Consider the following 26,634-nt stretch of genomic DNA (forward strand, 5'->3'; position numbering starts at 1 on the left):
GTGATTCGATTCCTCAAATAACCATGTCTAACCCACATTCAAATATATATAAAAATGAAAATATGCAGATTTTTTTAGTCATTCAAAATTAAAATAATTATTTATAGTGGTTGAATTGAAACACTCAACAAATAGATCTCCTAGTCTATCTGTGAATCAGCATATAATTACAAGCTCCAAGTTAGTTCAAATTTGTCAAATAAAGCAAAATTAGTACTGACCAAAGCCTGGCCAGAATTTGGCTTGACTTCAAGCTGAAAAGAAAAAAAAAACATAATGACTCAGCAAGATAAATCCAAAAGAAAACTATTACTTTATAGATTGAAATTGACAATTTAAAATTCAAAATCACTAGTAAAGGCATACCGAAAGGAAATTCTGGGTAGTAGATTCAAGCTTCCTTCCTAGTTATCCTGCAAGTGAACAAAAGTAAGAATTAGTGTCAAAGGCCATTGTTTTCAGAAAAATTGGTGTATTGACAAAAGCAAGGATCGATCGATGTAAATAGCATACAAAACAATCTTTTTTCATTTGAACAAACAATAAATTAGACTTCATACTGGAAATTATTTAAAGGGAGTAACAAATGCCAAATTCTACATGTATAAGGTAATTTTACCTGAAACAATATATTCCCAGGGCATTGGTAATTTCATGAATGACTGATGTGGCAAAATGCAAGTAAAGTGCCACTGTGTTCATAGAAACAGAAGAATCCTTAAGTAAAACAAATAGAGTCATAGGGATAAAGTATAAAGAAATTATATATTTACTCCACCTCAAATGTTAGGCCAAACAAAATTTAACTCAGTACAGCACAGCAATGCTGATGTATCAATTTCTCATGATCGTAATAGTTTGTTAATACTTGATGATAGTAATTTCTTAGTAAGATGAGCTTCTTTATGTTACAAGCACTACAATACAAAACATAATCATAAATAAACATCTGATACAAAAAGATTGATAGCCAAACATTGGTGTATGCTACATATTTGTGGTGTCAACTCTTTTTGATAATTTCAAAAAGTATTTTTGCATTGGAATATCTGAGGATTTTGGAGATGGTGAAATTATTTTTACCATTAATATTCTGGAAAATATATAAATATGTTCAAAGACAACCAAAGTAGTTATGTTATGATAAAGTCTACTTAGCCAATTTATGGTGCTCGTATAAGTTCAGGTTATGGCGCCTTTCTGTTTCCTTTTTTTCTAGTGTACTTTTTTCTTCTTCTTTTTAAAGAATATTTTGCTTTAGAAAGTAATTATTGAAAACTCACATGCTAATCCACACCTAGAAAGAGAAACAGAGAGAAATGCAAAGATAGATATATGACATGAAAAAAGATAGAGAGAAATAACGAGTTTCTTGTGAATTGTAGGAACTACTATTTAGGAGTCAATATATGACTAATAATTCACTTTCCTAACACCTAATAAAAATCAGAAGTGTCAATATATAACTACCCATTCACTTTCCTAACTACTAAGAAAAATGAGAAGGCATTTATACCTGAAAATGCACAGTAACCAAGAAGAACTAGTCTCTCATCTAATAAAGGAATCCTGCAAAGATATATATATATATATATATATATATATATATATATATATATATATATACACACACACATATATAAACGAGTTTTAGGATAAGAAGCAAACGAACATGAAAAGCATCAACTAATGAAATTCAGAATGAAAAATCACAGTACATACCCGTCATTCAGCCTTGATGCAAGGACATTAGCAATGGCCAATGGGAGATACACGAGGGACTGAACAAGATAAATAATGCTTAAATCAATTATCTTAGTGTAATACAAACAATAATAATCAATCACTGAAATGGAATCATCTAAATGTTTTCTGGCATGTTTTCTGTAATTCCACCAATGATGGACAATGAAAGAGAATTCTACTGAAAGAGTGGGTAACTTTTGGCTCGCGTCATCATTGTGTTTTCATAGTTTTATAATGAGGACAACGGATAAATCAAGTGTCTTAATAAAGTAATTCAGTATGTAACATTTACACAAAACATACCATGCACATGCCAGTTTTTAAACCCTTAGGTTCGTCACATAAATGAGCCAAAATCATCCTTCCCTGCAAAATTAAGCTTCCCTCATAAAAATCAATAATACATGGAGTTGTATGTAAAAGGAAGCTAGCAGCAATATATATATAAAAGGTTCTGGAACAGACTGCAAGAAGATGAATTTGTGCTTACTAGGAATATATCTTTCAAATTCATGATTTGTGATGTAAACAGGGATTGGGATAAAAATATCTTAGTATCTCTTTAGTAATTAGGAAACGTATCCCTCGAATCTACACATTCATCTTCAGCACATTTTGTTTCCTTTTTTAAGAGAATGTGATTGTTATAGGAGCTAAGAATGTAATTATTATGATTGTAACTAATAAAATATTTCTTTTATCCCTCCCGTTATTTCCACTGATACCACCTCCAGCTGCTGCCAACCTTGAAGACTGGTGAGACAAAAAGTGTTTTTTTTTTCTCAATGGTTGAGGTGAAATTAACTCCTATGGTGGGTTCCTTCCGGTTTGGTGGTCGAAACTATTTGCAGTGGAGTCAATACATACTGAGGATTCTAAAAGGAAGGTCAGGATTAGATCATATCAATGGTGGAGAATCGGGGTCAAATGAACCTAATTTTTAGGTTTGGGATAATGAAAATTCACTAGTGGATGTGGCATTCCATAGTCCTGAGATTATATCACAATGAAAGAATAACAGACCGAGTTCTCCCTATTATAATATATACTGGAATATATTATAATGATCTTCCAAATGGGTTCGATGCAAATTTATTTGCAGTCGATTCAGTCTATTTGGAAGAATATATTATAATAATCTTCCAAACAGGGCATAAAAAAGTCTGAATGCTGCTATAAAAATTGAAAATAACAAGAAAAGCCAACCATTTTTCAAATTTAAATACAACTGCCATACCACAAGGTATCCAAAAGTAAGTCCTGTCCCAATAACAACTAAATGTGGATATCTCCCCATGATGTCTGATGGTGACAAATAATCCCTGCATCAAAAATCACCCAAGTGTTTATAAGAAGTAAAGAATAATGGAATAATGTGCATATGTTCAAACAAACTGGGTAAAAATTTGATGCATCTTGAGTTGAGTTTATACCACATAAGAACTCCTCCCACAAGTACAACAAACGGGTAAAGCTGCCCAAAAAGAAACACATTAATAAAGCATCCAGATCTTAGAAGAACATCATCATATGGAAAAAATATATTACCATTGCCAGTGCAAGTGGCATGCTTCCATTCCTTGCCTTCACAACCTTATAGACATTAGTAACACTGCATGTAACAAAAAAATAATGTTGACCACCAAATAAGCTAAGTAAAACAGCCTACAGAAATACCAGGATCATTCTGTAATTAAATTGGTGTAGAACTTTAACCTAATATCATATACGCAGATATTTGTAGGCATTATTATCAGATTCTAGATGTGATTTAAGGTACTGAATTCTGCATACTCTAAAATAACACCAAATGATCATAACTCGAAAGAATGTCATGGTACTAGAAAGAATTGTGCACAGCTGTCACTAGAGCAACTCTCTTATAAATAGATTTCTATAACTGTCATTAAGAAAAAATATAATTCAGTTAATCTCTTTTGTCTTTTTCCTGCTTCAGTTTTCTACATAGTATCAGTGCTTAGTGATTCTTATGGCTGACTCGAACTCTAATTCTATCTTATCAAAGATAGCAACAGTAACTAAACCAATTTCACAAATATTTTTCCCTGCTTTTTGAAAATGAATTACATTCCTAATCAAGATAAAAACCACTCCAGCTGCTTTTTTTTTGCTGAACACATTTTTGTTTTGAAAATTGCATTTTAAAACCAGAAACTCAACCACCCAAGACCGTCTCCTAACTTAAAGTATCTGGTCAGTAGAAAGAAAACTATAAGAAACTGTAAAACCTTTGAAATGATACAATACAAGAAATTATTTTCTATATTCAAACTACCTTGATCTCATTTTCACTCCATCATCAATGCTGAGCATAACTAGTTACAAAATAACAACCAAATGGTATATAGTTCAACATAAATGAAAATATGAGATATCAGAGTTCGAAATAATTAACAGATTTTGGGCCAAGAAGAAGGGAGTATTGCACATGCTAGAAATGGTGAACATTAATAATTATAGCTGTACATACTTGCATGTAACAGTCGGGGTAACACCAAAAGCTATCATTAAACACAATACAGCTTTGAATGTTGGGATTCCTGAAACGCACATAAGAAAAATAAAAATCAAGTTTACTTATCCAAAACAACTATATCTAAACCAACAATTTTTATCACAATATACAGGACAAGCAAATGGAACCCACTTTGATATTTGAACCAAACAACCTTAACTTCATTACACCATATTTATTAGACAAGTACGCAAAAATGAATAGATATGATTGTGATTGGCTAGCCTCTTTTGTCAGTTTCAATTTATATGCTTGTGTTATTAATAAAGAAAGTCCATTTTAATTTCAATTTGTTTCTTGTTTCTAAAATTTTGCAGAGGAAATGGGGAAACAAGATTTTGTTATTTTCACCATTTCCTTAGCAATTTCCTGAAAGTAGAAAACAAAGTGAAAAAAAGTAAATAATTTTTTAGTGGTAATAAAAACATATAAACTAAAAATGAAAACTAAAAAACAGAGATGCACCCGACGTACTATTAAGTCTTACTAAGCAAAGAATGATCTACTCAGAACTATTGATTTATGATACACGGATAAAAATACATGTTTATCTGATAAGAAGGAAGAGCTAAACTGCTCTAAAATACAAAAAATCTATAGTTAAAAGACTGAAAGGTAACATTAGTAGTTTTCCCCCTTTCCATAGGTAAGAAGAGAAAAAGATTGCATAATTGCATTTATATGACCTAAACATGTCATAAACTAAACTCCTACAAGTGTCATCATCTCATTTTAACAAATTAAAACTATAAACTAAATATTATTTTTAATATTCTAGGACCATGCTATAAAATCTTTGAACTCCCTATACTCATTATAGATGCATATTGTCCCTACTTAAGAAAAAGAAAGATGCCCAAAAAAGTTAATGAGAATTCAAGACTTCAACAGAAAAGCTGTAACTAAATATGGCAAATTTAAAGAGTCCAGTTAAGCGAATGCAGATGATTTATGCACACGGGAAAATATGTTCTTTATGGTTATTTGCCCAAATACAAGCTCATATAACACAAGCAAGCATCAGAGCTGACCAGGAGATCTTGTCATATGGTAATGAGTGAACATGAAGAATTAAATGTTTGATTGAAAATGAGGTCATATTACAGTAAATATAAAATTGCTTCATGTAAAAGACAATCAACTGTACAAAATGTTCTCCCCAAATACAAAAAAAAATACATTTTAGGTGTTATGTATAAAACTTGGAAAAAGATATAACAACTACCAAAATACCATAAAATGAAGGATGTCTTACCCTCAAGATAAGGAAGCCAACTTAAAAATGGCAAAGACTTTCCAAATGGCTGAGCCCACCACTCAGCACCTGTACCATAAAATAATAATAAATAATAGTAAAAACAACATACACAGGATTCTTATCAAAGTTAGTAGTTGTGTGTAAACACAACAAAAGTCCATACCCACGATACCAGTGAAAAAGTGACAGATGTATATTATCATCAAACCCTCTGTGGGCCCATTTATAACGGGCAGTATAAGTGTATTGGTGAAATAGCTGCATCCAAAACAACATTTAGAAGAAATCAATATTCCTAGTCTGTCTAACAGCATATGCAAAATATGGTGTTAAAATATAAGATTAAATATGTTCTTAGTCCTTGAATTGTCATGCAAAATTGAATTTTGTCCTTGTCCAAAACTTTGTACCACTTTCAACCCCATACTTTTTGAACGAATGGATAAAGTCCTCATCAGACAACGATGTTAAACATTTGAAGATGTGGCAAATGGCATTGCACAATGGATTAAAGTTGTAGGTCCACATGGCTGTTTTATTGTTGACATAGTGCCCTTCAGAGCTTAGTGATGGTGGACCTAGAGGTGGACTTTAGGATGGAGGGCAGTGGATAAGGTGGTGAGGCTGGTGGGGGTTACAAGGTGATGGTTATGGTGGTGGCCCTCACGGTGTTAGTGGTCATGGAAGCACCCAAAAGGCCAATGTGAGAAGCATGTCAACACTTAAACAGTGTGGATGTACAATTTTAATCCACTAAGCAACGCCATCTGCTACATCATTAAATGTTTAACACGTTGATTGACAGAGTCTTCATTAATTCATTAGTAAAATATAGGAATTAAAGTGATACAAAGTTTTGGACAATAACGCAATTTAATTGCAAATGAAAGTTCAACGACTAAACATATTTAACCTAAACTATATAATCATGCCGAATTTTAAAATTTGTGATTTCAAACAAGGGAAGAAGCCAGCTTAAGAATACGAAATATTTCATTACAATACAAGAATACAAACAGGGCATTGCAAAACAAAATACTATCATATAACATATCATCTATCATATATTAATTGAACATGATAACTTACTGCTCCCAAGTTGCACCATAAAATGTAATTGCAGATATTAACCACCACCAGAAAGTACCTCTTCCACACATGGCTGTGCTCCCAAAAGCCAATGATTCAAACTGAAAAGAAGTTATCATATATGACAGTCTTTAATCTCTTCCAATCACTTAAGAGTAATAGCCAAAGTTAAAGAGACATACCGTACAAGCAAGTGCATCACACCCTGCAAATAAAGTTGGAAATTTCTTCATTAATAACAATAAGGTAAGCACAATGAAAAACAATCAAGTGAAAAACACAAGCAAGAAAATCACCATGATCAAAGAGCTCTCCTAATGGGCTTGAGGAATTTGTTCGTCTAGCTTGCTTCCCATCAACAGCATCAAATGTCTGGAGAACCGAAACACACAAACATACAAGAAACCAATAAAATAACTATTGCAAATAATGGAAACTTGGTCAAGTAGTAAAGATCTTCCATGGATAAACCATATGAATATTGCTTAGCTATCGTAACATAGACTGCTCATCGAACAACTAAAGATAGTAAGACATAAATAATCAGAAAGGAAATATGGAAAACATTAAAAACAAAGAGTTCGAATATTGATTACTTTTTTTGGAAATTTCACTGCAATATGAAACAGAAAGTCAGATGTAAACATGTTTCATAGTCAAGGGTAAAATTTTTAAAAATATTACAATCATAATATAAAAGGCTTCAATAGAACCATTGAACCACTAAATTTGTACATCTAAAAGATTCAGTAATTCAAATCATTTAGACTCGTGAAACAACACCATTATAATCAAGATTCGAGAAACTAGTAGAGGCCAAATGTCATGAGCTTCAAATAAGATCACGATTCTCAAGGCAACTGATTACCACATCAGTAAAATTTATCTCGCTTGGTTTCCATCAAGGCAGCAAAACAGGGCTACCCAAAATAAAGATTGAAACCAAAGTCCCAGGGACTCAGAACTTCGCAAGTACTGCACCACAAGTATTTTATCCTACCTGGTATAAAAACAGAAGTAGTCCATGGGCAAAATGAATCCATCTTGGAGGAGCTGAGTCCAAATGTGGAGAGTATATCTGAAAAATAAATAAATTTATGTACAATGTATCAAGGAATTCACTGTTTCAATACAGCCACTGTATAAAAATTTATGTACAAAAGAAATTATAAATAATGCATGAAAGTAACCAACAATCTTAAATATGCTTAATATGCTGGTTTTAAAAATTGCAAATTTAATTCTATCATTTGACAAAATGACAAATAAAGTGGAGCATTGCGAACCTATAACTGCTATGACTTTAATTTTGGAAGTAGGAAGAATTATGGACTCGAGTTCCACTTACATAACCAATCAATGCAGACACTAATAAGAACATAAATCCCATAAGAGTTATCTGCAATCAAGAAATTTATAGATTTATTAGCACCAATTTAAATACTTAAGATAACAACAGTAAAAACAACAGGTGACACTACAATAAGAAAGGATGTAAAGGTGTACCATGTTTGGACTGCAAAGATTTGAAGAATGCCGATATATCATGATAAATAAAACAAAAATGTATGAGTCAGTGTATTCAGAAGTCAAAAGCTAAAATTACAAAAATAAAAATAGCTACTTTGTTGCTAAAGAGTAAATGATACTCTTATGAATAAGAGTGCATATATAGTTATGGCCAGAAATTTGTGAACTGACAATGACACTATTCAGCTACAGTAACCCTAAAAAACAATATTACTATTATTATAATAAATATTTATAAGAAAAGTTACATGACTTTAATAAAAACACTCAATCTGCTCAAATGAAGTTCATAATCTGATTTATCCTTCTTGAAGTAAAGAGATATTTCTATATAAACAGATAAACAAGTCAACATAAAGAAAGAACTTAATTTCATTCAAATGATAAGAGTACTCACGGCATCCATAGGGGGAAAAAATTAACAAAGCGAGTCCAAAAGGGTTGCAGTACATATTTGGCCACGTAGGAATGATCTACTCCACTATATTTATATTTGTGCAAAGCTGCAACACCGTGAGATCCAATATAACCCATTTTCTCTCTGATATAAGTCCAAAATAAGCTTCAAGGATATCCCAAGCCTTAGCACAACCTGCTGAACTTTGAAAAAGAACAATTAGACCAAATAAATATAGAATCTGCACGATGCCCATTTGAAAATTGACAAAAGATTGAATTTGAAGATAAAAAAATCAACTTGAAGGAATTTGAAAGGAAATCCAAAATGCAAAACGATTAACTGACAAAAGGCCAGAATTATAAAAGTATTTTACACTGAAATAGGGGAAAATAGATTAACTGCAAAATAGTACTTAGCAGCCATATTTGAAACTAAGTGCTTAAACTGTAATAAGTAATCAAGTGGAAAACCAAGTTTCGTATTATTTAGTCAGGCTAGCACGTCAGGCATTCCTTTAGCGCACTTAACAATAACCAGCTTACAATTATGTAAAATGAACATTGTAATAGTTGTTTTGACAATGAAGGCAAGCTTCATAGGCTAATGTATTTTGAAAAGTGAACACAAATATGGTCAAATATTTTTCTATTAACTTTTGTTGTCTTCATTTGCTAGTCCATTATTTGATACAGCACAGCATGTACATTAGTGCTATTGAATAATTAGGGCAATCATTTATGTATACTGGTCTTTTGTGTAGATTAGTTTCAAATACCGCTAAGATTTGGTTGTTTAACCAGTTAGGTCTATTATCTCTTAGTATTGGGGTATCAATTCCTTGCCTGTATAAGGGTTTCATCACTATCTGAATATAATATTCTTTTATATGCTCTGTAATTAATTGTCATGATATTTAAGGGTATTGATTCCTAACATTGCTTAATATCTATTTCCTTTTCTACCGTTTTAATTACGTATTCCTCTTTAAATACATCAGTTACTTCAGTCTTATACATTGTAAATATTTCTAATTTTGGTAGTGTCCATTTATTTAATGGGGATTCTATTTCTGAGATTATATGGTTATTTAGTTCTTCTTCACTTCTGCCTACGTCTTCAACATTTTTTTTCCTTTGAAAGGCTTACCAACGGAGTCACTACCTCTCCTTAGGGCTTGCTACCGTAAACACCTATCCTGCTGACCAACACTTAGTTTTGTATTTGGATCGTTCTTTGTCTATTTTATTAAGTTTTATTCTTAAAGAGCCGAAGCGAAAACAGAGTAAATTCAAATACAGAAGCCTAAAACAACCAAAATCCCCTATATTCCCCCTAAAACAAAAGCAGAGTAAACTCAAGCACAGAAACCTAAAACAACTAAAATCCCCTATATTCCCCAAAATCTGGCTCTGATACCAGTCGGTACCAGATCGACAGCGGAATAGGCATTTAAAAGCATGATAAAGATAATATATAAAAACCACACAGAAAAGAAAAACAATACCAAAATCATATTATCCAAATACTAAAAATAAAGCACGCAAGTCAATCAAAAAAATCGAGACACACAAGGCAAATAAACAAGAGAAAGAAAACAGTGCGTGGGATCTAGAAACTTCGCTACAATGGTTACAAAACAAAAACTAAAAGGAAGAATTAATACCTTTTTGTATTAATTGATTAAATTGCCGCAACGAAATACGCTGTAGAGACCTTAATCATCCATTATGAAAAATCAGAGAATCTGAAATTCCAAGAAACAAAACGAGTGAAGAATTGAGAGAGAGAAAGCGAGAGGCGTTGAGCGAAACCCTAGAAATGAAAACGAGTGAAGAATTGAGAGCGAGCTAGCGAGAGGGAAGTGAAAAGACGGTCTTGCCCTTGTCTAGTTTGCGGGACGTATCATCATTGTTATGGGGATGGTTGCTGTTTTTACTATAATATCCCGGATTCTATCTTCCCCGTTAAGTTTATTTTCTATACGTTATTTTATCTTTTTCAAATGATTTATTTTATTTTATTCAAACGTAAAACAAAGATAAAATCGTGTTCATATATGAAGGAGTAGAGCCACATTGTAGTTCTTTTTTAAATATACTTTTTGTTTCTTAAATTATGACGTGTTTATTGTTTTAGTTTTTCTTTTTAATTTCGTTTTTTTTTTCTTTTTAGAAAATCACAAATTTAACTTTCATAACAAATATCGTCAAGTTTTTTGACAAATCGGTCATCACGTTCCCAACCTATTTAAGACATATGTATTGTATCAGCATGTTAGCAAGATAGTTTGGTGACAAATAGTATGCCACATTCTCAATATGTTAAGGTCGACAAGATACATGTATTGTTTTTCTAGTTCGGCAAGATATCTGGATAGCCTGATAAGGCATTAAGATAGTCCGATAAGGTACATGGAGGACTCAGATAACTAAATCAGAAGTTAGAGAACTCAGTGAGGTGTTATTCGAGCAATTTGATCTGCCCACCAAGTTATCTGAGTTTTTCATACACCTTATCAAGCTATATCGACTTCCCACCGAGCTATCTGAATTCTCTATGAACCTTATCGGGCTAGTCGAACTTCCCACCATGTTTTCCATTTACTTTACCAACCTATTTGGACTTTCCACACGAGCTATCTATATGTTTAGTCGACTTAGGGACATATGTTGCCTTTGCTCGATATTGGTGTAGAGCTAATGGGTTGGTCCTTATTCCGGTTAGGGAAATGTATGAAAGGTTATTGTATTGATTGTTATAGTCTTATTATGCATTGATGATTGTTTAATGAGAGATAAAGACTTAATAATTGTGATATAAATTTTATATTAAAGATTTGATGTTTATTTTGTTAGCTCCAACCTACCTACTCACTAAAACCTTACAATCAAAGCTCATTTCTCCTACTTTCTAAAAGACTTATGAGTAAAAACTTTGCCTGCTCACCAAAGTCTTACGATCATCACTATAGTTACGATCATAGCACTATCTTCGTCATCTATCGCAACCACTACTAGAGTTTTTGCTTTAACCAATGATCACACAGTTTTGATCGTCTCGGTCAGGTGATCATCATGTCGTCAATGACGCCTTCATGGAGCTCCTACGAGCTCTTAGCGCCTTTTGCAATTGTGGATTTACTCCCTTTTCTTGTCATGCGTGGTGGCATGCCTCGTCTCCTTTCAGGCATCGATTTAGAGCGTCGAGGTCGTTCTTTTTCCTCTTTCAGGTTTATCGTGCATGGTCACACGTCTCGTCTCCTCTCAGGTAGCTATTTAGAGCATCGAGGTTGCTCTTTTTCCTTTTTCAGGTGCCTTATTGGAGAATCTTGGATTTTTAAGGTTGCTCTTTCTTGTTCATCCATGGCTTCTTCCACTGTCATCTCTTTTGACCTCTCTTTTGTGATCATTGCGTTTGACTCGTCCATATATGTTTTTTCTTCCAAGAAAAAGATGACTTTTGTTAGTTTATTTACAGTTGTGACCACTTTATCCACTAGATGTCAACGATGAATTCCTCAACGGCGATTTGCAAGAAGATATTTACATGAAGCAACCTCCCATATCTGTTGTTCAAGGAAAATATTTTGGGTTGGTATTTCGTCTTCTATGTCGTCTTGCAAATTATTAGTAATTTGGTGTCATTTGAATGCAGAAACAAATATTTTCACTAAGTTTTTATGAATTATATTAGTAATAAGCTTGGTATATACAATTTATATGTACTAACTTGAATAAAAGTGTTAGATATATTATCTTTATTTTATATTTATCTTCAATTTTTAATTAGCTTATTATTATTTTTTATTTATATTTTGGACTTAATTCATATTTTTTTTTTTATAAATAGAAGATTCTATATGTATATTCAATACAAGAAGATTAATTTCTTACATTTTTTTATATGATATTTAACAAAAGGTTTTAGAAACCTATAAGAAAAGAAAATACAATGCACTTACTTGTTTTTAGAACCTAGGGCAGCTCCTTGCCGTCCAAGCCCAAGGATCATTTTGAGGCACTTCTAGATCTTGGCTTCAAGATCCATCCCAAGTGTGTGGGTCTTTGTCTAAGGTCCCTCTCCTCCAAACAAGGTGGAAACATCAAGCTGGGTGTCCCAAAATAAGCTCCATATTGTGCCCATTAAAAAGGTACTGCGTGCGACTACACTTATTATTAACGAGTAATAAATACAATTTAATCTAAATTATGAAAATGAGATAAAAACTAAAAAATATTTTAAACCTAAAATGCTAAGAGTTTTAATGTGGACTTAAAGCATATAAAACTAAGAAACTAATGTATTTAAACAAAGTGCAGTATAACAAATTCCTGCCAATGGGGTCCACACCATGCATCTTTTCATGTCGAAAATGGAGTCATGAAACCTTGATTATCATTTAAAAATTAAAAGGTAAAGTGAATATTTCAAAATTTATTGGACAAGTAGAGGAAGTTTGGCCGTTTTTAAGAATGGTTAAGTGTAAGCTTAGAAATATCAGATTTCCTAGTTGTTTCGGCAACCCGCTCAACTTTTTTACATTCCAACTATACAAGGTTTTGAGTCGCTAATAGTGTTCTATATTAATTTGCTTGTTGCAACGGAGGAACTGGAGAAGATTTTTATCTCTGAACTAATTAATGGAAAACTATGCAAGCCAATTTGTAAGTTAATAGCTAAAAGAGGAAAGGTCTTAACTATGTTACTTAATGCCTAGGCTTGAACAACCATAGAAGATTGAACAGCTGCCACATTTGTTACAAAAGTTACTCTAGTATATTCCAAAAAAGTTAATTTCTCTGATAAAAAATCATTTAAAATTAATCCAAATCAGCACTAAACATAAGATAGGATAGAAAGGATGATGAGTCAATGGGATAGAAACGCCAGAAATAATATTATACACGTTAATTCGGATCTTAGCTATACATTTGATGCTGAGAGTCAAATCTTGTGAAAGCAATATCCAGAGAAGCCAAATCTATGTCAAAACCATAGCTCTGACCTCCATACTGCACATAGAGATATTCTTTGGGTGACATGGGAGGAGGGAGAATTTGAGAGATTTGTGGTAACTCCGGCCTAGGTGGAGGCAAATTTTCTTTATATTTAGTGTAATATATGTCAGCTAAGAGAAGCCATACAAGATCAGGATCAATAGAAGCAATTCCATGGAGGGCATTCAGAGAAGCATCCCGAAGTCCAACAACACCGCTACAGGCTATCCCCACAACCAAACCACTAACCTTCTTCAGAACAAGTTCTAATGCAGAGGAACTGCTCTTGTTACGGCATAAGTCAGCAATCATGTTGAGCACCGCAATCTGAACCTTTAGATGGGATGTCTCAGCCAATGAATCCTCTGAACTCATGGAACTGCTTCTATAAGGTAGTTGCAAAGGAATCCTTTCATCTTTGGAAAATGACTTTTTATGAAATGGGGATGTGATCAGAAGTTTCCAAAAGTGAGCCCCATCAGAGAGGAAACGACGTGTGAAGAAATCTCCTCCACAAACGGGCACTACACTGCTGATCACACTCAAACATCTCCGCACAGCCTGCCAAACATGAGTTGCATGCATAAAATATCTTTCAAGCAAAATCATCCAAACAATTAAGTAAGAAATGACAGTCAACGAGGAACTACTCACCACTGGGTTCCTATTCTGAATACAAGTAACCAGGAACGGCCATATTTTATTCATTGCTGGGAGTAGCCTGTTTTCGTCAGCCCCTTCTTCATTAGCCTCCAAAGTATCCTTCAGCTGATACAGTGACAATGATTCTAACGCTTCTTCAGTTGCTTCTTTAATTGCCCTCTCATGTTTATAAGCAGCTTCTACTTTTGCTATTGCCAAAGTTCCACTCTAAAACCAGAAATTATCCAAATAGCAATGAGAAAAATACATAATAGATCTTATTGTTCAAAATGATTTTAGATTCATACTCAAACTGGCAGGCAAATAATAACTGAATCACTTTCCAAAACCCCGCCATTTTGTGTCAAATTCAGCAATATAAGAAAGTGCCATTTGGAATAGTTATCCATTACTTTTATAAAATCCAGTTAGGTCCTTGACACAGATTTGCTTTCGGTTAAGAAAATAATTCATTACTGATGGAAGTTGTGTAGAATATATCTTCCCGCAAGGAACTAGGAACAAGATGTCAGATATGCCTAAAAAGGCTTGGATTCAATGAATGTCAAAGATAAACCTCCTAGGTAACAGAAATACAAAACAAAGCAAAGCATCTATATAAAGAAAAGTGCTTAAGAAAACCTTAATACAAACAACAGTATAATAAAGCACTCAAATATCCCTACATATGTATGACAAATAAAAAAGAGAGATGAGTTGTATGAAACTGGTTTTAAAGCTTAAACCATTTAATCCTATTTCTCATTGAAAACAAAAAAATATCCGAACAGTGAAATAAAAGTTACCCTTTAGGCATATCCTCTTCTTTTTCTTACTCATTTTTAGCATTGTCTATAATCTGAAGTTCAGATCTTTCATCTCTATTTTTAAATTTGCAGTTTAATCAAAATGGCTGATCAGAGTCCAGCAATTCATGAAAAAGCAAGCAAAACTGCCTTAAGTACCGAAAAAGAATGCATGCTTCTCTTATTTACATCAGTGGCTAACATGTTGAAGTGTAAAACATTTCAATCAAAAGATACCTCAATTATATCCAAGGCAGCTAAGCATATCTCTTGCTTGATAGATGCTAGAAGTGGGATTGCTGCAGTAACACATGAACCAGCAATAGAACCAACTGTTCGTCTATATCTTCTTGAATCATTTAACTTGAATAAAATGTCCTCCCACTGATCTACAAGCAAAACTCTTCACTTAATAATAATTGACAAACAATCATTACCACAAGAGAACAGGTATCACATAATCCGGTTGATGCAGAAGCACCAATATAAGTCCTATTATACTGTTCTATAGCAACACAATCAAGGAAATTAACAGTTTAAGTAATAAAATTACTGGTGTGAACCCGATAAAGTCTTAGGAGGTCTAGCACTTGACAGACCTGGTAATCGTAACAACATGAAAATATAAATGATTGATATACTAAGTAAAATTAAGGTAATAATAATTCATATTATGTAATTATTACTTACCACTAATTATTATCACTCCAGCATTATACTATTATAAACTGAAATCTGAAGAATTAGAAGATAGTTGTTTGTTGGTGGCTAAGGCCTTATTGTTAACTTCATTGATTTTAAAGATCCCAACAAGTTTGGGAAAGTAAAATTTTATGAACCCTAATATAGTAACACACAAATGTTCATTTTATTAATGGATTGATAATAGATCAAATAATACTCTCTTGAATACTAACATAAACCTTTACTATCCATTCATGGATTAGGAATTTTAAGAAAGTCTCTTTTTAAGTTTACACATGAAGCAAGAAATTTTAGAAAATCTAGACGACCTTGATATATGCAAGGAATGACAACTTTTTCTCCCTTCCCCCAACCTCTCTTTTTATAGGGAATTTCAATCATAAAATAAAATCATACAGTTGATTATGAAGTTATCCCTACATCTAGGTTTAGTGGGACGTAGTTTTGTTGGTTTCTCCTTAGTTAATTATTTTATCACTTTATTCATGTTTCAGTGGTTTGTAACGGGCTAGCTTTTTTATTTTTCTATCGGCTAACAATTAATAGTAATGAACTTTAACAAAACGAATTCTTCGTGTGTCTCAACCCTAGAAAGCATAAATCTTCAAGAATTTACTAAATTGTCTACCATGGTGTCTACTTGTGGAAAGGGAGGTCATGGCAACAGGGAAGAACATGGTAGTCAAGGATGTCTTTACTGCTATTACCGTAAGAAAATAGGTCACACTCAAGACAATTGATACTCTTGATATGGTTTTCCTAACAACCGAGTCAATATCTCCAAATCTGAAACAATCGAATCAAAGTTTTCTGATAAAGAATATCAAGAATATTTGAGGTTAAAATTCAGAAGTATAGCACAAGCTTCTACAAACCCCAATTTGACAACACAATTCGTGAAAGACTCTTCCAAGTACTTTCGATCATATTTACCAACCTTAGGCATTGGATCCAAGGTTTCTTCTTAGGGAGTTGATGAAGTTTCATTTTCTCCTTCTTTAAACTTAAAATCTATACTATTTGTTCATACATGCCCATTTATCCTTATTCTTTAAGTCAATTAACCAAGTCATTAAATTATTCACTAACCTTTGATTTCAATTCAATTGTTAAACAAAAACTTGATATTCGTCCACTAATTGGCAACGAACACGAATCCAAAGGACTGCACTATTTTGGAACTAATTCATTTATGTCATATTTTGCATCCCCATCTCATCTCCTAAACTTTTGTATGATCGTTGGGGTCATCTACACCAGTCAAAAATAGAAGAAAAACTACAAGGTACGAGACAAAGTACACTTATTTCTATCATAAAACTTGCACTAGGGCGAGACAAACTTCATCATTCATTAATGGATGGTAGCATTGTTTAGGAGTACTTACTTCGCATCAAAGCACATATTGATTCTCTTTTTGTTGTTGGAGACTCATCTTTGCATCGTGAAATGTTGGACTCTGTTTTAGAAGGCTTACCAAAAGAATTTGATTTTGTTATTTCTTTGGTTGAAACTCGTATTCATGAAATTTCAATTTAAGAATTAAAGTGTTACACTCGCAAGACTTGGTCTGTCTTTCAGTTAGTGTGGTTAATCAACATATGTAGACTCCTTGTATTGATTACGCTAAGGTTGTCATTTGTATCCTCAAATCCCTCAAAAGGCTCCAGGATAGAAATAACTAAAATCTTTGGGTGTTGTGGTGCTAACCAATGCTATCAATATCGGATAATGAAAAAACATCAAGGACCTAAAAATCCTTTATCAAAATATATCACAAGCCATAATAGATTATGGCAGAAGCATCATCGATAAAAATAATACAATATATACATATAGATAACTTCAAAAAGAATTCTAAATGATGGATTGCAATTCAAACCTTGCTTAGTTTCAGATGAATCGGAGATTATAGACCGGACATCTCTGGCAAACAACTCTGTCTGAGCGGGTAACAAGAAAGCTTCACGTTTTGATGCCTTCACAATTTCTTCTACAGCCTGAGATGAACCAGTTTACAGTGCACTAACTGATATTAGAACTATGCAAACATTTTGAAACCTAAAGCCTTTCAGACGTACATGCTAACTAAATAAGAAACAAATTGAAAAAAGAATAGCCATATCTATCGCTAAATAAAAGAATGGTAAATATCTCATGTAGATATTTTGAAAACTGTTCCAAACCTGGATTCACTGATGGCATTAGGATTTATTACTACCAGGTGAAGATGAATATAAAAAGATGGAGGAAATAGTGTGATTAAAATCCACTCAACAAGGAAATGGAAGCACAATTTTAGAGGTTGTAGCTTGCAACATACCTTTAGGAAAGGAATAGTTAGATCAGGATGCTGATGTCTACCCAGTATTTCAAGTTCCATTGACACAGAGCGCATCTGTTCATTTACAAATAGTTAGACCACAAGTTATAAAGTCTAAGTATGCTGGCAAAAGAAGAATTATCATAGCATAGCCAACAATGAGGAAGGTAGTTTGCTTAAAATGGCAATAAGAGGCCATGGTCATACTGGTTCCTCAAGTAGAGGCAAAATCTTGTGAGCCACTCCAATGTAGGACAGCATGGATGCTAGCACATTTGGCACATGATGATTTAGGTCCAAATGACGTAATTGTCGACATATTGAATCAACCACATAGTCTGCATTTTCCAAAACTAACTGCCCAACCTATATAAATATATTTAAGATAAGATAGCAATAAATAATAGCCATTGAAAATTTAGAAAATTAACAAAGATCATGACTGACAGTTGGAAAGCCAGATGTGGTTGAAAGTATATGCAAGACAGAATCTGCTGAGTTTCTAACTCTGTAATTTGAAGAACTAAGATTCTCCAGCAATAAATAAAGTGAAGAGTGTAGAAATCCACTAGAAACAAAATCTCTTCCAAGGCACAAATTAAAGATGCCTACTCCATCAATAATAACCTGTTTCACAATAAATAAACCATTTTTTATTTTATGTCAAGTTTCTATAGATGTGAATATGAAAAATAAACCAAATCATAATGAATAAACAGCCATGTCAGCTTATAAAAATAGCTTCTTTCCTCACGCAGCATTGCAGCATCTTGGAAAAAGTATAGGCTGATATCTTCTTCAACCACAGCATTATGCAGCAAGTCAGCAGTTCCACAATCAATTGGAACATTCCATACCTCAGCAGATAAATACTCATGCAAGATCCCACCAATGCACTCAACTAAATAACTCCTTACACCTTTATCCTTGGGCATGTTCCAGAAAGAAGTATGAAATGCACAATTATGAAATATACTAGCAAAATCATTACTTGCTTGTTCTGATACACCAAATATTATCTCATTTAGCATGCATACAGCTGTGCTAGCTTGCCTCAATAACTGTCCAGAACCATGCCTGTCATACCAAGACTGCCAGCTTTCTTCATTGTATTCTCTTAAACGAAGCTCAGAAACCAATTTACGGAAGTAACCTAGCAGGGTCTCAATCACATGCAACATAAGCCCTTCACTTATATTATCTAGCAGTGACAAACAAAGGTAATATAAGTAAATCCAGGTTAAAGATAAACACTGTAAGAGCTATGTGAAAAAGAACATTGAATTGAAAATCACCTGCCACTAAAGATAAACCCACAAACCGGAGAATCCACGCAAGAGGCTGGTATAATTTAAGACTACCAACATAACTAAACCAAGGGGGCATGCGAGGAAGCTCATAAGCAGTTTTCACAGGTTTTTCTATACTCTTTTCCTCAATAAGCCTGCATTTAAGGAGTTCGGATAAACCAGAACTTATAAGAGAGGGGCTATAATTGAAGAAATTAGCTCCAGATTTCAACTCTGCAATGGAGGGAAGATATCCCAGAGCTGATGATCGATCTGTTGAAGTGAGTTTCCTGAGCGAACCCGAAAACACTGAATTATGGCTGAGACATGCAGCAAACAAATCTAGGAATCTACTGGCTTCAACCTAATAACTTCCAAGCATCAGAATAGAAGTCCATGAAAGAAAAAATATGAAAAAGGGTTTAGTTGCACTAAAACAATAAAAAAAGAAAAAGAAAAATATAAAATAAAGGAGATATAACCTATATTATATATTAGAAAATGTGGAATTTAAGTTTAACTCAACCTCATAATTGATCTATAACGTGAGGTTTTTACTTTCTTATATACTATAATTTGGTCATATCTCTAGTCGATGTAAGATCTTTAGCATACTCGTTCATGCTAGGACAAAATATGTCAAGCAAGAGACTAAATATTTGTAGGTAGTCCAATAGCAGTCCAATAACAAGTGACACGATAAGTCCAATAAACCTCAAAAAGATAAGTTCAAACACCATCTTAGGAAATGTACATTTTAAACTTAATTCAACCTTATAAAAAAAATTATAAAATAAGGTTTACACTCACTCATATACTAATGAGGGATCTTCAACATTTAACTACAATAAGCAATACTTCATTGCACAAAACCTAGGCATACAAGATTAAACAATGAACAGGTGACTTCATATGAAATGTCAGGGCATTTTACAGGATGTACTATATTCAATGTAATGTTTTAGAATAAGTGGATAAACAGGAAGGGTTACTCCTGGTCCTAATTAATAGAGATAGAAAAAAAACTTTAAATATAATGAAATATGGAAAACCACAGTTCTCAAGATAATATAGATGCCTTGTCAGGTGCAATTGGTGTTATCTTTAAATTAAAGAATATTTTGAACTAACACAATTACACCTAGTTAGTTACCAGGGAAGTTTACTGTTCACCCAAAAAAAGGAGGTTTGGGTCTTATAATTTGGTATCTAAAAATATTGCTTTGGCGTATAAATGGCTTTTCCTAGACTTTGTCGTCCCTCTTTATTTTTCAAAGCGCCTGCTGTTCAGTTCTATTCTTTAACTCACTCAACTATTTCCTAGGATTTTCACTTTTAAGAAAAGTGATAGGGAATTTTCTGAATTTCAGTCTTAGAGAAAAGCTTTGGCAGTGTTCTCAGGCTGCAGTTCTTTGTTATATTTGTTTGGAAAGAAATGTGAGAATCCTCTCGGGGATGTTAATCTCCTAGTGAGTTCATTTGCGATAGAGCAGATTTTCTGGCTTCATTATGTCCGTGTTAGATTGACATGTTACTCTGCACATTCTTTATTTCTCTTTTTTTATCAGTTTACTTTTGGCTGTGCTAGTTTTAGTTCTTGCAGATTCTACCCTCCTTTTGTATTTTTCTTTTTTATCCTAATAATTTCTTTCATTACCAAAGAAAAAATAAATTACAATTTAGAATATACACCAATTGTTACCCTGTACAACTAATTTCCACTATTCCAAACCAAGATAACCATATCTGAAGAAACAAAACAAAGCATGACTGTAAAACAGGAGAAATTATAATAGACGTATAGAAAGAATGTGTGCAATTATTATAGAAGCACGTACAGGAGACTGAAGATGAGCCACTATTAGGCGAGGACCAGAATAAAATATTATTGTTAGCAATTTCTGAGCATGTAACACGGCGTATGACTCCTCATGGCCAAGTACTACCCTGGGAAGCTTTTCAAGGTGCCTGAAGTTGAAAGAGGAAATATTTCTGATGAGGGAAAAACCTAAGGGGGGAAAACCATCCTCAACGAATAACGAGTCCAAAATAAATGATGAACCTGATAAAAATCTCAGTAGCATTCTGTTTTATAACATGTTTCAAATTCTGTGAGAACAAATACTCAAGGAAATCTTGTGCAGTTGAAGACACATCATTGGATACATCAAAAACCAAGGCACATAAGCACTCCTGAATCATTAGTAAATGAATTAAAATAAAAAATGAAGAAGATTACTTGACAAGATACATACTTCTGAAATATTCCATAACAATAGAAAAATAACAAAGTTTCATGGAGTTTAATTTGAAGGCGGTCAGTACAAAAAAAAATTATACACTGTCAATCAACCGGTAATCTTCATTTAGCATTCGGGAGAATGTGATTGGATGACTAAGTAAGAAACATTTACACCATTAGTGCATTCTAATTAAACTCTTTCATAAATAAGAGCAGCAGGAGGAAAATTTTAAAACACGCATTGCCCCACCCCCCTACTTCATTGGACCAGAAAAATGCAACTAAAGACAATAAATTCCTGAGTGTAAGCCAACTTCATTCACTTGCCCAACACTTGGCCGTGGGTGAATAAACTAATTGTGCTCATTGGAGGACTTTTGTATTACCCTTGCGTCTTTAGGATGCTATACCCATTACTGAAGACAAAAAGGCTCTACACAGCAGTACTCACTTTGTTGGTGTCTTGACTAGAGCATAATGTCAACGACTTTAAATAATTATCTTCACTCATTAAACCATCCAAGAGAAAGAACCTGGTTTTCAACCTATTTATATGGTAAAGGATAAAATTATATAACTATTTTTTTATCGGTTTCATAAAGGGAATGGGGAACAGAATGTGGTGAGTACTGAAACTCACAAGGTTCCAACCCAGTATTGCTATGACGTGCTTGCTAAGGATTAGATTGCACTTAGTTACACATCCATCAGCAATTTTTATTATATAACATTGTATCGTCAACCTGCATAAAGCATACCAATGATTATTCCCAGTTAACCAGTTCAGGGCTCACCAAAAGCATCAGTCTACTCTCCCCCAGTGTGTAGAAGCACTCTGACAACAGTCCTTTTATGGCATCAACAAGTCCCTTTCTCACCTTTTGTGAAGGGTGAATACAGATCTGAAATTCAATGATTTTACTGATCAAATAAAAAGTTACATTGTATATCAAAAGATACACATAGCACTCTAGTTTCGAACATCCAACGCTGGTAAAAAAAGACAAGGAAACTAACATCATGAAACATACGTGTGGAAATGTTGCATCCAACAGCTTATTGACATGTTCTGATGTCCTCTGCATCCAATCTTTTGTTCGGTTCACATGCAGAGACAAGTTCTCTTTATCAGGATCAGTATTCCCTGTTTCTTGGAGTTGAGTTTGGGAATAAGAGATTTTTTCTGACTCAACACCTGTATCTTCTGTAGCTTTTGTATTAACACAATTTTTAACTTGCAAGTGACGAAGCTCCTCCAAAAGAGAAAGTGTTGAATTACACTCATTCGAATCAAAGTCTGAAGATGATTCAATATCGAGGGCAGATGCATTAGCATCATCCTGGAGGACTATCATCAGAAACTCTGTGAACCCTCTGATTGCTTGGTCAATAGAATCCACATTACCAGCAGGACCACTTATCACTATTTTTGCACTGTGTAAAACTTTAGCTAGCTGACTAGCAATGCCAGGTAAAAAAAATGCTAATGCATCTGCAGAACCAACCTACAAAAGTAAACCAGCACAACCAAATGATTGATTCCATATTTACATTTAGTTAGAAAGAATTTAAATATATTAAAATCCAGTTTTGTAACGTGTAAGAAAATAGAACAACTTCAGAGGATTCCAGAGGTGCAATAAAAGGTAAACCTATACGATGTAACCCTGTTAATTCAGTTATTTCATAGCCTTCATTGTAGTAATGAGATAGAGAAAGCTTTTATAACTTTGGTTCTCTTCCTATTATGGCTTTCATATAGAAAAGTCCAATCAAACATGCAGGGAGATGACTATTTTATTTCCCTGATAAACTTGGTTGTATTTTTTCCCTTGTATATATTTTATGAGAAGGATATCCTAACCTCCTTTATTTATACTATTGGCCCTTCATCTCTATAGTAATTTATCTTTCCTTGGCTAAAAATGAATAAATAACTCTTACATGTGTTTCAAAAAGTATATTTCATCGCATTACCTTAGCAACAAGCACCCGCAGAGTTTTGAATGCTTCAATTCGAAGTCTTGCAGAACCTTGTTGTCCCCTGGCAGCCTCTGTATCTGCAGTCTTTTCATAAGACCAAATAGGAATAAATTCAATAATATATGGCAACTAAATTTCAGAAGAAAAAAAGGATGGGAAATTCCACTTAGTTCTAGTTTAAAAAAGAAAGATCTCTGCCTTAATTACTTTAATAAGTTATATTCTTCTACAATAGAAGTGCTACATGCTTTAAAATTTTGGTTATTTTGTTGTAAAATGCTATTATCCATTTAATAACCCACCCAAAGGTTAAAATAAAATAGAAACATAACAGAATAGGAATTTAACCAAGAAACTCTAACAAAAACCAACATACTTTAAGAAGAAGTGATAGCCAGTGTCCAATAGCAGCTGATGCAAATTGAGACTGAAGAAATGCAAGTACACATTCTCCTGATTCCGAACCACTCGCGAAAGTTTTATTAAGTCTATCATTATTATCTCCACCCGAAAGTGCCGGCATACCAGGGATTTGTTTACACACGCAAGACATATCGGAACAAGAATATAAACTCAAAAGCAGTGCCTTGACACACAACAAAATTCCTTCACGAAACTCCTCTGAAGCCTCGGAGGGTGACAACATTGCCCCATATGTTAACTTTTTTAGTAGAACAACCATCTGTGAAAGAAACCAACGTTTAGTATGTGTTTCAGTCTCGAACCAAACACCATTTAGTAAGAGTTTAGACAGCTGTTCATGGCAAATGAGAAGTGTGTACTTGACAGCCGTCATGAGTTAATACAGGCTACAGCTACGGTGTAAAGACCAGTCAAATTGGCACTTGTAAAATACTTAAAGCCTACAAAAAACAGAATGTGCAACACTAGCAAAAACATAAACAAAAAGGAAACCTCATATAAATACCGTTTCATGCCACTGGCTATTCAGAAACAAATGGCATTTAAAACGACCCCAAATTATCAATGTGACCCCAAATTATCAAGGGTAAGTAAGCTCAGATCACTGTCTACTATCAGCATATAACCCACTTACATCACAGAACATTTAAAACGACCTAGGTAAACAATTAACAAAACTTAATAATATTGCACAATATATCTACACCTATTCCACGTTTTACTCTAAAAAATATTTAGAGGGTGTCCTTCATCTACTTTGACCCAAAAGGCTGGAGTACAACGTAGCGCAGCTTCAGTTTCTGCGCATTCAGACCCCAAATCCACTCGTTCCTAGATTCCTTCTGCTCTTTATTTATTTCTTTTGTTCGTTACCCTTCCCTAATGAGGAGAGGGAGCAGCATAGCTCCCAATTCGCAACACATCCAACACACTCAACAGTGGCAGTTCGATTTTACTCAACCAACAAACAAAAGCAAATAAAATCCCAATGTAAGAAACCATAATTTGCATACAACCCATCCAGACCAAATGTCAACGGCATAAACCAATAAGCACAGGCACCTGATCCACAGAATTCAAACGACACTTCCTCAGAAGCTCTTCCAAACATTTAACCACACCTTCAGCAACGCCATCACTCACTTCAACAGGTGTTTTCAAAACACCAGGCTGGGAATCGATTTTCAGGGTAGACCTACACTGAACCGCTGCATCCAGCAGCAGGAGTAACGGAAATAGAGCGTAGCTGGGAAATAAAAATCACATGAAAAGGTGAGATTGAGTAAAACAAGCATTAAACAAAAAGTGAATTTTGAAACAATAAAATTCCACATGACAATACGTAAGAAAAAAAAAAAAACAGGCGAAATCATGTGGTGTTAATCAAATTAAAATTAGTCTTAAATTTATGGAGGGTGTAGAGTTTGTGAAGAGGTAGCTTACTCGAAGAAGGGCTGTAAAGCAGAGGGTGAAGAAGTTTGAAGGAAACGAAGGAGCTGGGGAATTACGGTGACAGAAGAATGCTTCTGATTATGAATGTGAGGGTTTTGCAAAAGGTCGAGAAGGTGCAACGAGTGTGATTTTAAGCGTTGAAAGGTGCTGCTTTTGAGTTGGTCAGTTTCCACTTCCTCTTGGGTGAGTTTGTCCATATCGCTGTTGAGACGCAGCGGCAGTGTACGGTTAAAGAAAATGAGTTCAACAGATGCCAACAAAGTGTTTGGTTATTTGACACTGAAAGAGAACGCGACCACCCTTGTTGAGTAGCTTTTTCGTTTTCGTTTGTGATAACGCGAAACAAAGGTCTCATGCAGCAGTAGAAGCAGCGAGGAAGGATTAAACTCGGTAGAATTGCCTAGAAATTCCGAAGAGATGCTGTGGGTTTTACTTGACCCGAACAGAGCTTCATATTTCTAGTGCTGTGAAAATGAAACATTCCCTTGGTCACTTAATCAACTAATCTAATCAACTCCCTTATTTGAAATAATTTAAATATGACTCATTCTATCTGAGTTAATTAGTTAAGCGGTTTTCCTTAATTTTCTTTTTCAATTCTAAAAAAAATAACAATTTTATTTCATTCAAATCTAAATAAATTTCAATTTAAAACAATATTAAATTCTAGAAACAATTCAAAAATAAATACAACATCGTCTAAATATAATACAAAATCATCTTAAACTCTGACTATAATTCAAAATCAAATACAAAAAGCAAAAGAAATAAGTATTTAATTTTGATAATTTTTGTTTCACTTATTCATTTATAATATTAGAGTCTTGAATGGATAAATCCACACTATTTTGTTTTCTTGAAGCAACTTTTTTATCCCAAACTACAATGCCACCACCTCGTTGAAGGGGAATGTACCCTTTGATGGCCAAGCCTCACAATCGAGCTTTATCCTCTAGTAGTCAAGCTCCACGACCAATCTTTCTTCTCTGCTACCCGAGTTGCGTAGCCAAGCCTTATCCTCTTATGGTTGAGTTGGATGGTCGAGCTTTATTCTTAGGTGGTTAAGCTTTGCGGTAGAGCTTTATCCTTTGCTGATCGAGCTTCGCGATCAAGGTTATCCTTTGGTGGTCGAGCCTCACAATCGAGCTTTATCCTCTAGTGGTCGAGCTTCACGGCCAAGGTTTTCCTTTGGTGGTCGAGCTTTGCAATTGAG

General features: G+C 33.9%; 2 protein-coding genes across 4 annotated transcripts; both read right to left on the reverse strand.

Annotated features, from left to right (window-relative positions):
* Positions 1 to 47: 47 nt before the first annotated feature.
* LOC106753646 (choline/ethanolaminephosphotransferase 1-like) lies at positions 48 to 10,463 on the reverse strand. 3 transcript variants are annotated; one of them, XM_014635487.2, is made up of 20 exons: positions 10,223 to 10,463; positions 8,557 to 8,751; positions 8,136 to 8,145; positions 7,978 to 8,028; positions 7,630 to 7,707; positions 6,926 to 7,001; positions 6,812 to 6,834; positions 6,630 to 6,730; positions 5,704 to 5,798; positions 5,538 to 5,606; positions 4,238 to 4,307; positions 3,295 to 3,358; positions 3,180 to 3,220; positions 2,984 to 3,068; positions 2,050 to 2,112; positions 1,723 to 1,781; positions 1,517 to 1,569; positions 620 to 692; positions 367 to 413; positions 48 to 254 (listed from the first exon to the last, which is right to left on the reverse strand). In XM_014635487.2, exons 2-19 carry the CDS (start codon positions 8,691 to 8,693, stop codon positions 392 to 394), a joined length of 1,170 nt encoding a protein of 389 aa, XP_014490973.1. In that variant the 5' UTR covers positions 8,694 to 8,751; positions 10,223 to 10,463; the 3' UTR covers positions 48 to 254; positions 367 to 391. The 3 variants fall into 3 exon arrangements, with proteins under 3 accessions (XP_014490973.1, XP_014490972.1, XP_014490971.1); XM_014635486.2 differs by having other exon boundaries at positions 8,557 to 8,759; XM_014635485.2 differs by having other exon boundaries at positions 8,557 to 8,754; positions 10,223 to 10,462.
* A 2,909-nt stretch (positions 10,464 to 13,372) lies between these two features.
* On the reverse strand, positions 13,373 to 25,897 carry LOC106753642 (TELO2-interacting protein 1 homolog). The gene is made up of 17 exons (XM_014635477.2): positions 25,413 to 25,897; positions 25,032 to 25,215; positions 23,923 to 24,228; positions 23,541 to 23,630; positions 22,595 to 23,068; positions 22,358 to 22,465; positions 21,384 to 21,514; positions 21,160 to 21,289; positions 19,328 to 19,685; positions 18,782 to 19,233; positions 18,480 to 18,659; positions 18,240 to 18,398; positions 18,033 to 18,107; positions 17,592 to 17,709; positions 15,242 to 15,393; positions 14,211 to 14,426; positions 13,373 to 14,117 (listed from the first exon to the last, which is right to left on the reverse strand). Exons 1-17 carry the CDS (start codon positions 25,616 to 25,618, stop codon positions 13,479 to 13,481), a joined length of 3,978 nt encoding a protein of 1,325 aa, XP_014490963.1. The 5' UTR covers positions 25,619 to 25,897; the 3' UTR covers positions 13,373 to 13,478.
* Between the last annotated feature and the right edge of the window lie 737 nt (positions 25,898 to 26,634).

Source organism: Vigna radiata, unplaced genomic scaffold, assembly GCF_000741045.1.
Source record: "Vigna radiata var. radiata cultivar VC1973A unplaced genomic scaffold, Vradiata_ver6 scaffold_134, whole genome shotgun sequence".
Classification (NCBI taxonomy): Eukaryota; Viridiplantae; Streptophyta; class Magnoliopsida; order Fabales; family Fabaceae; genus Vigna; species Vigna radiata.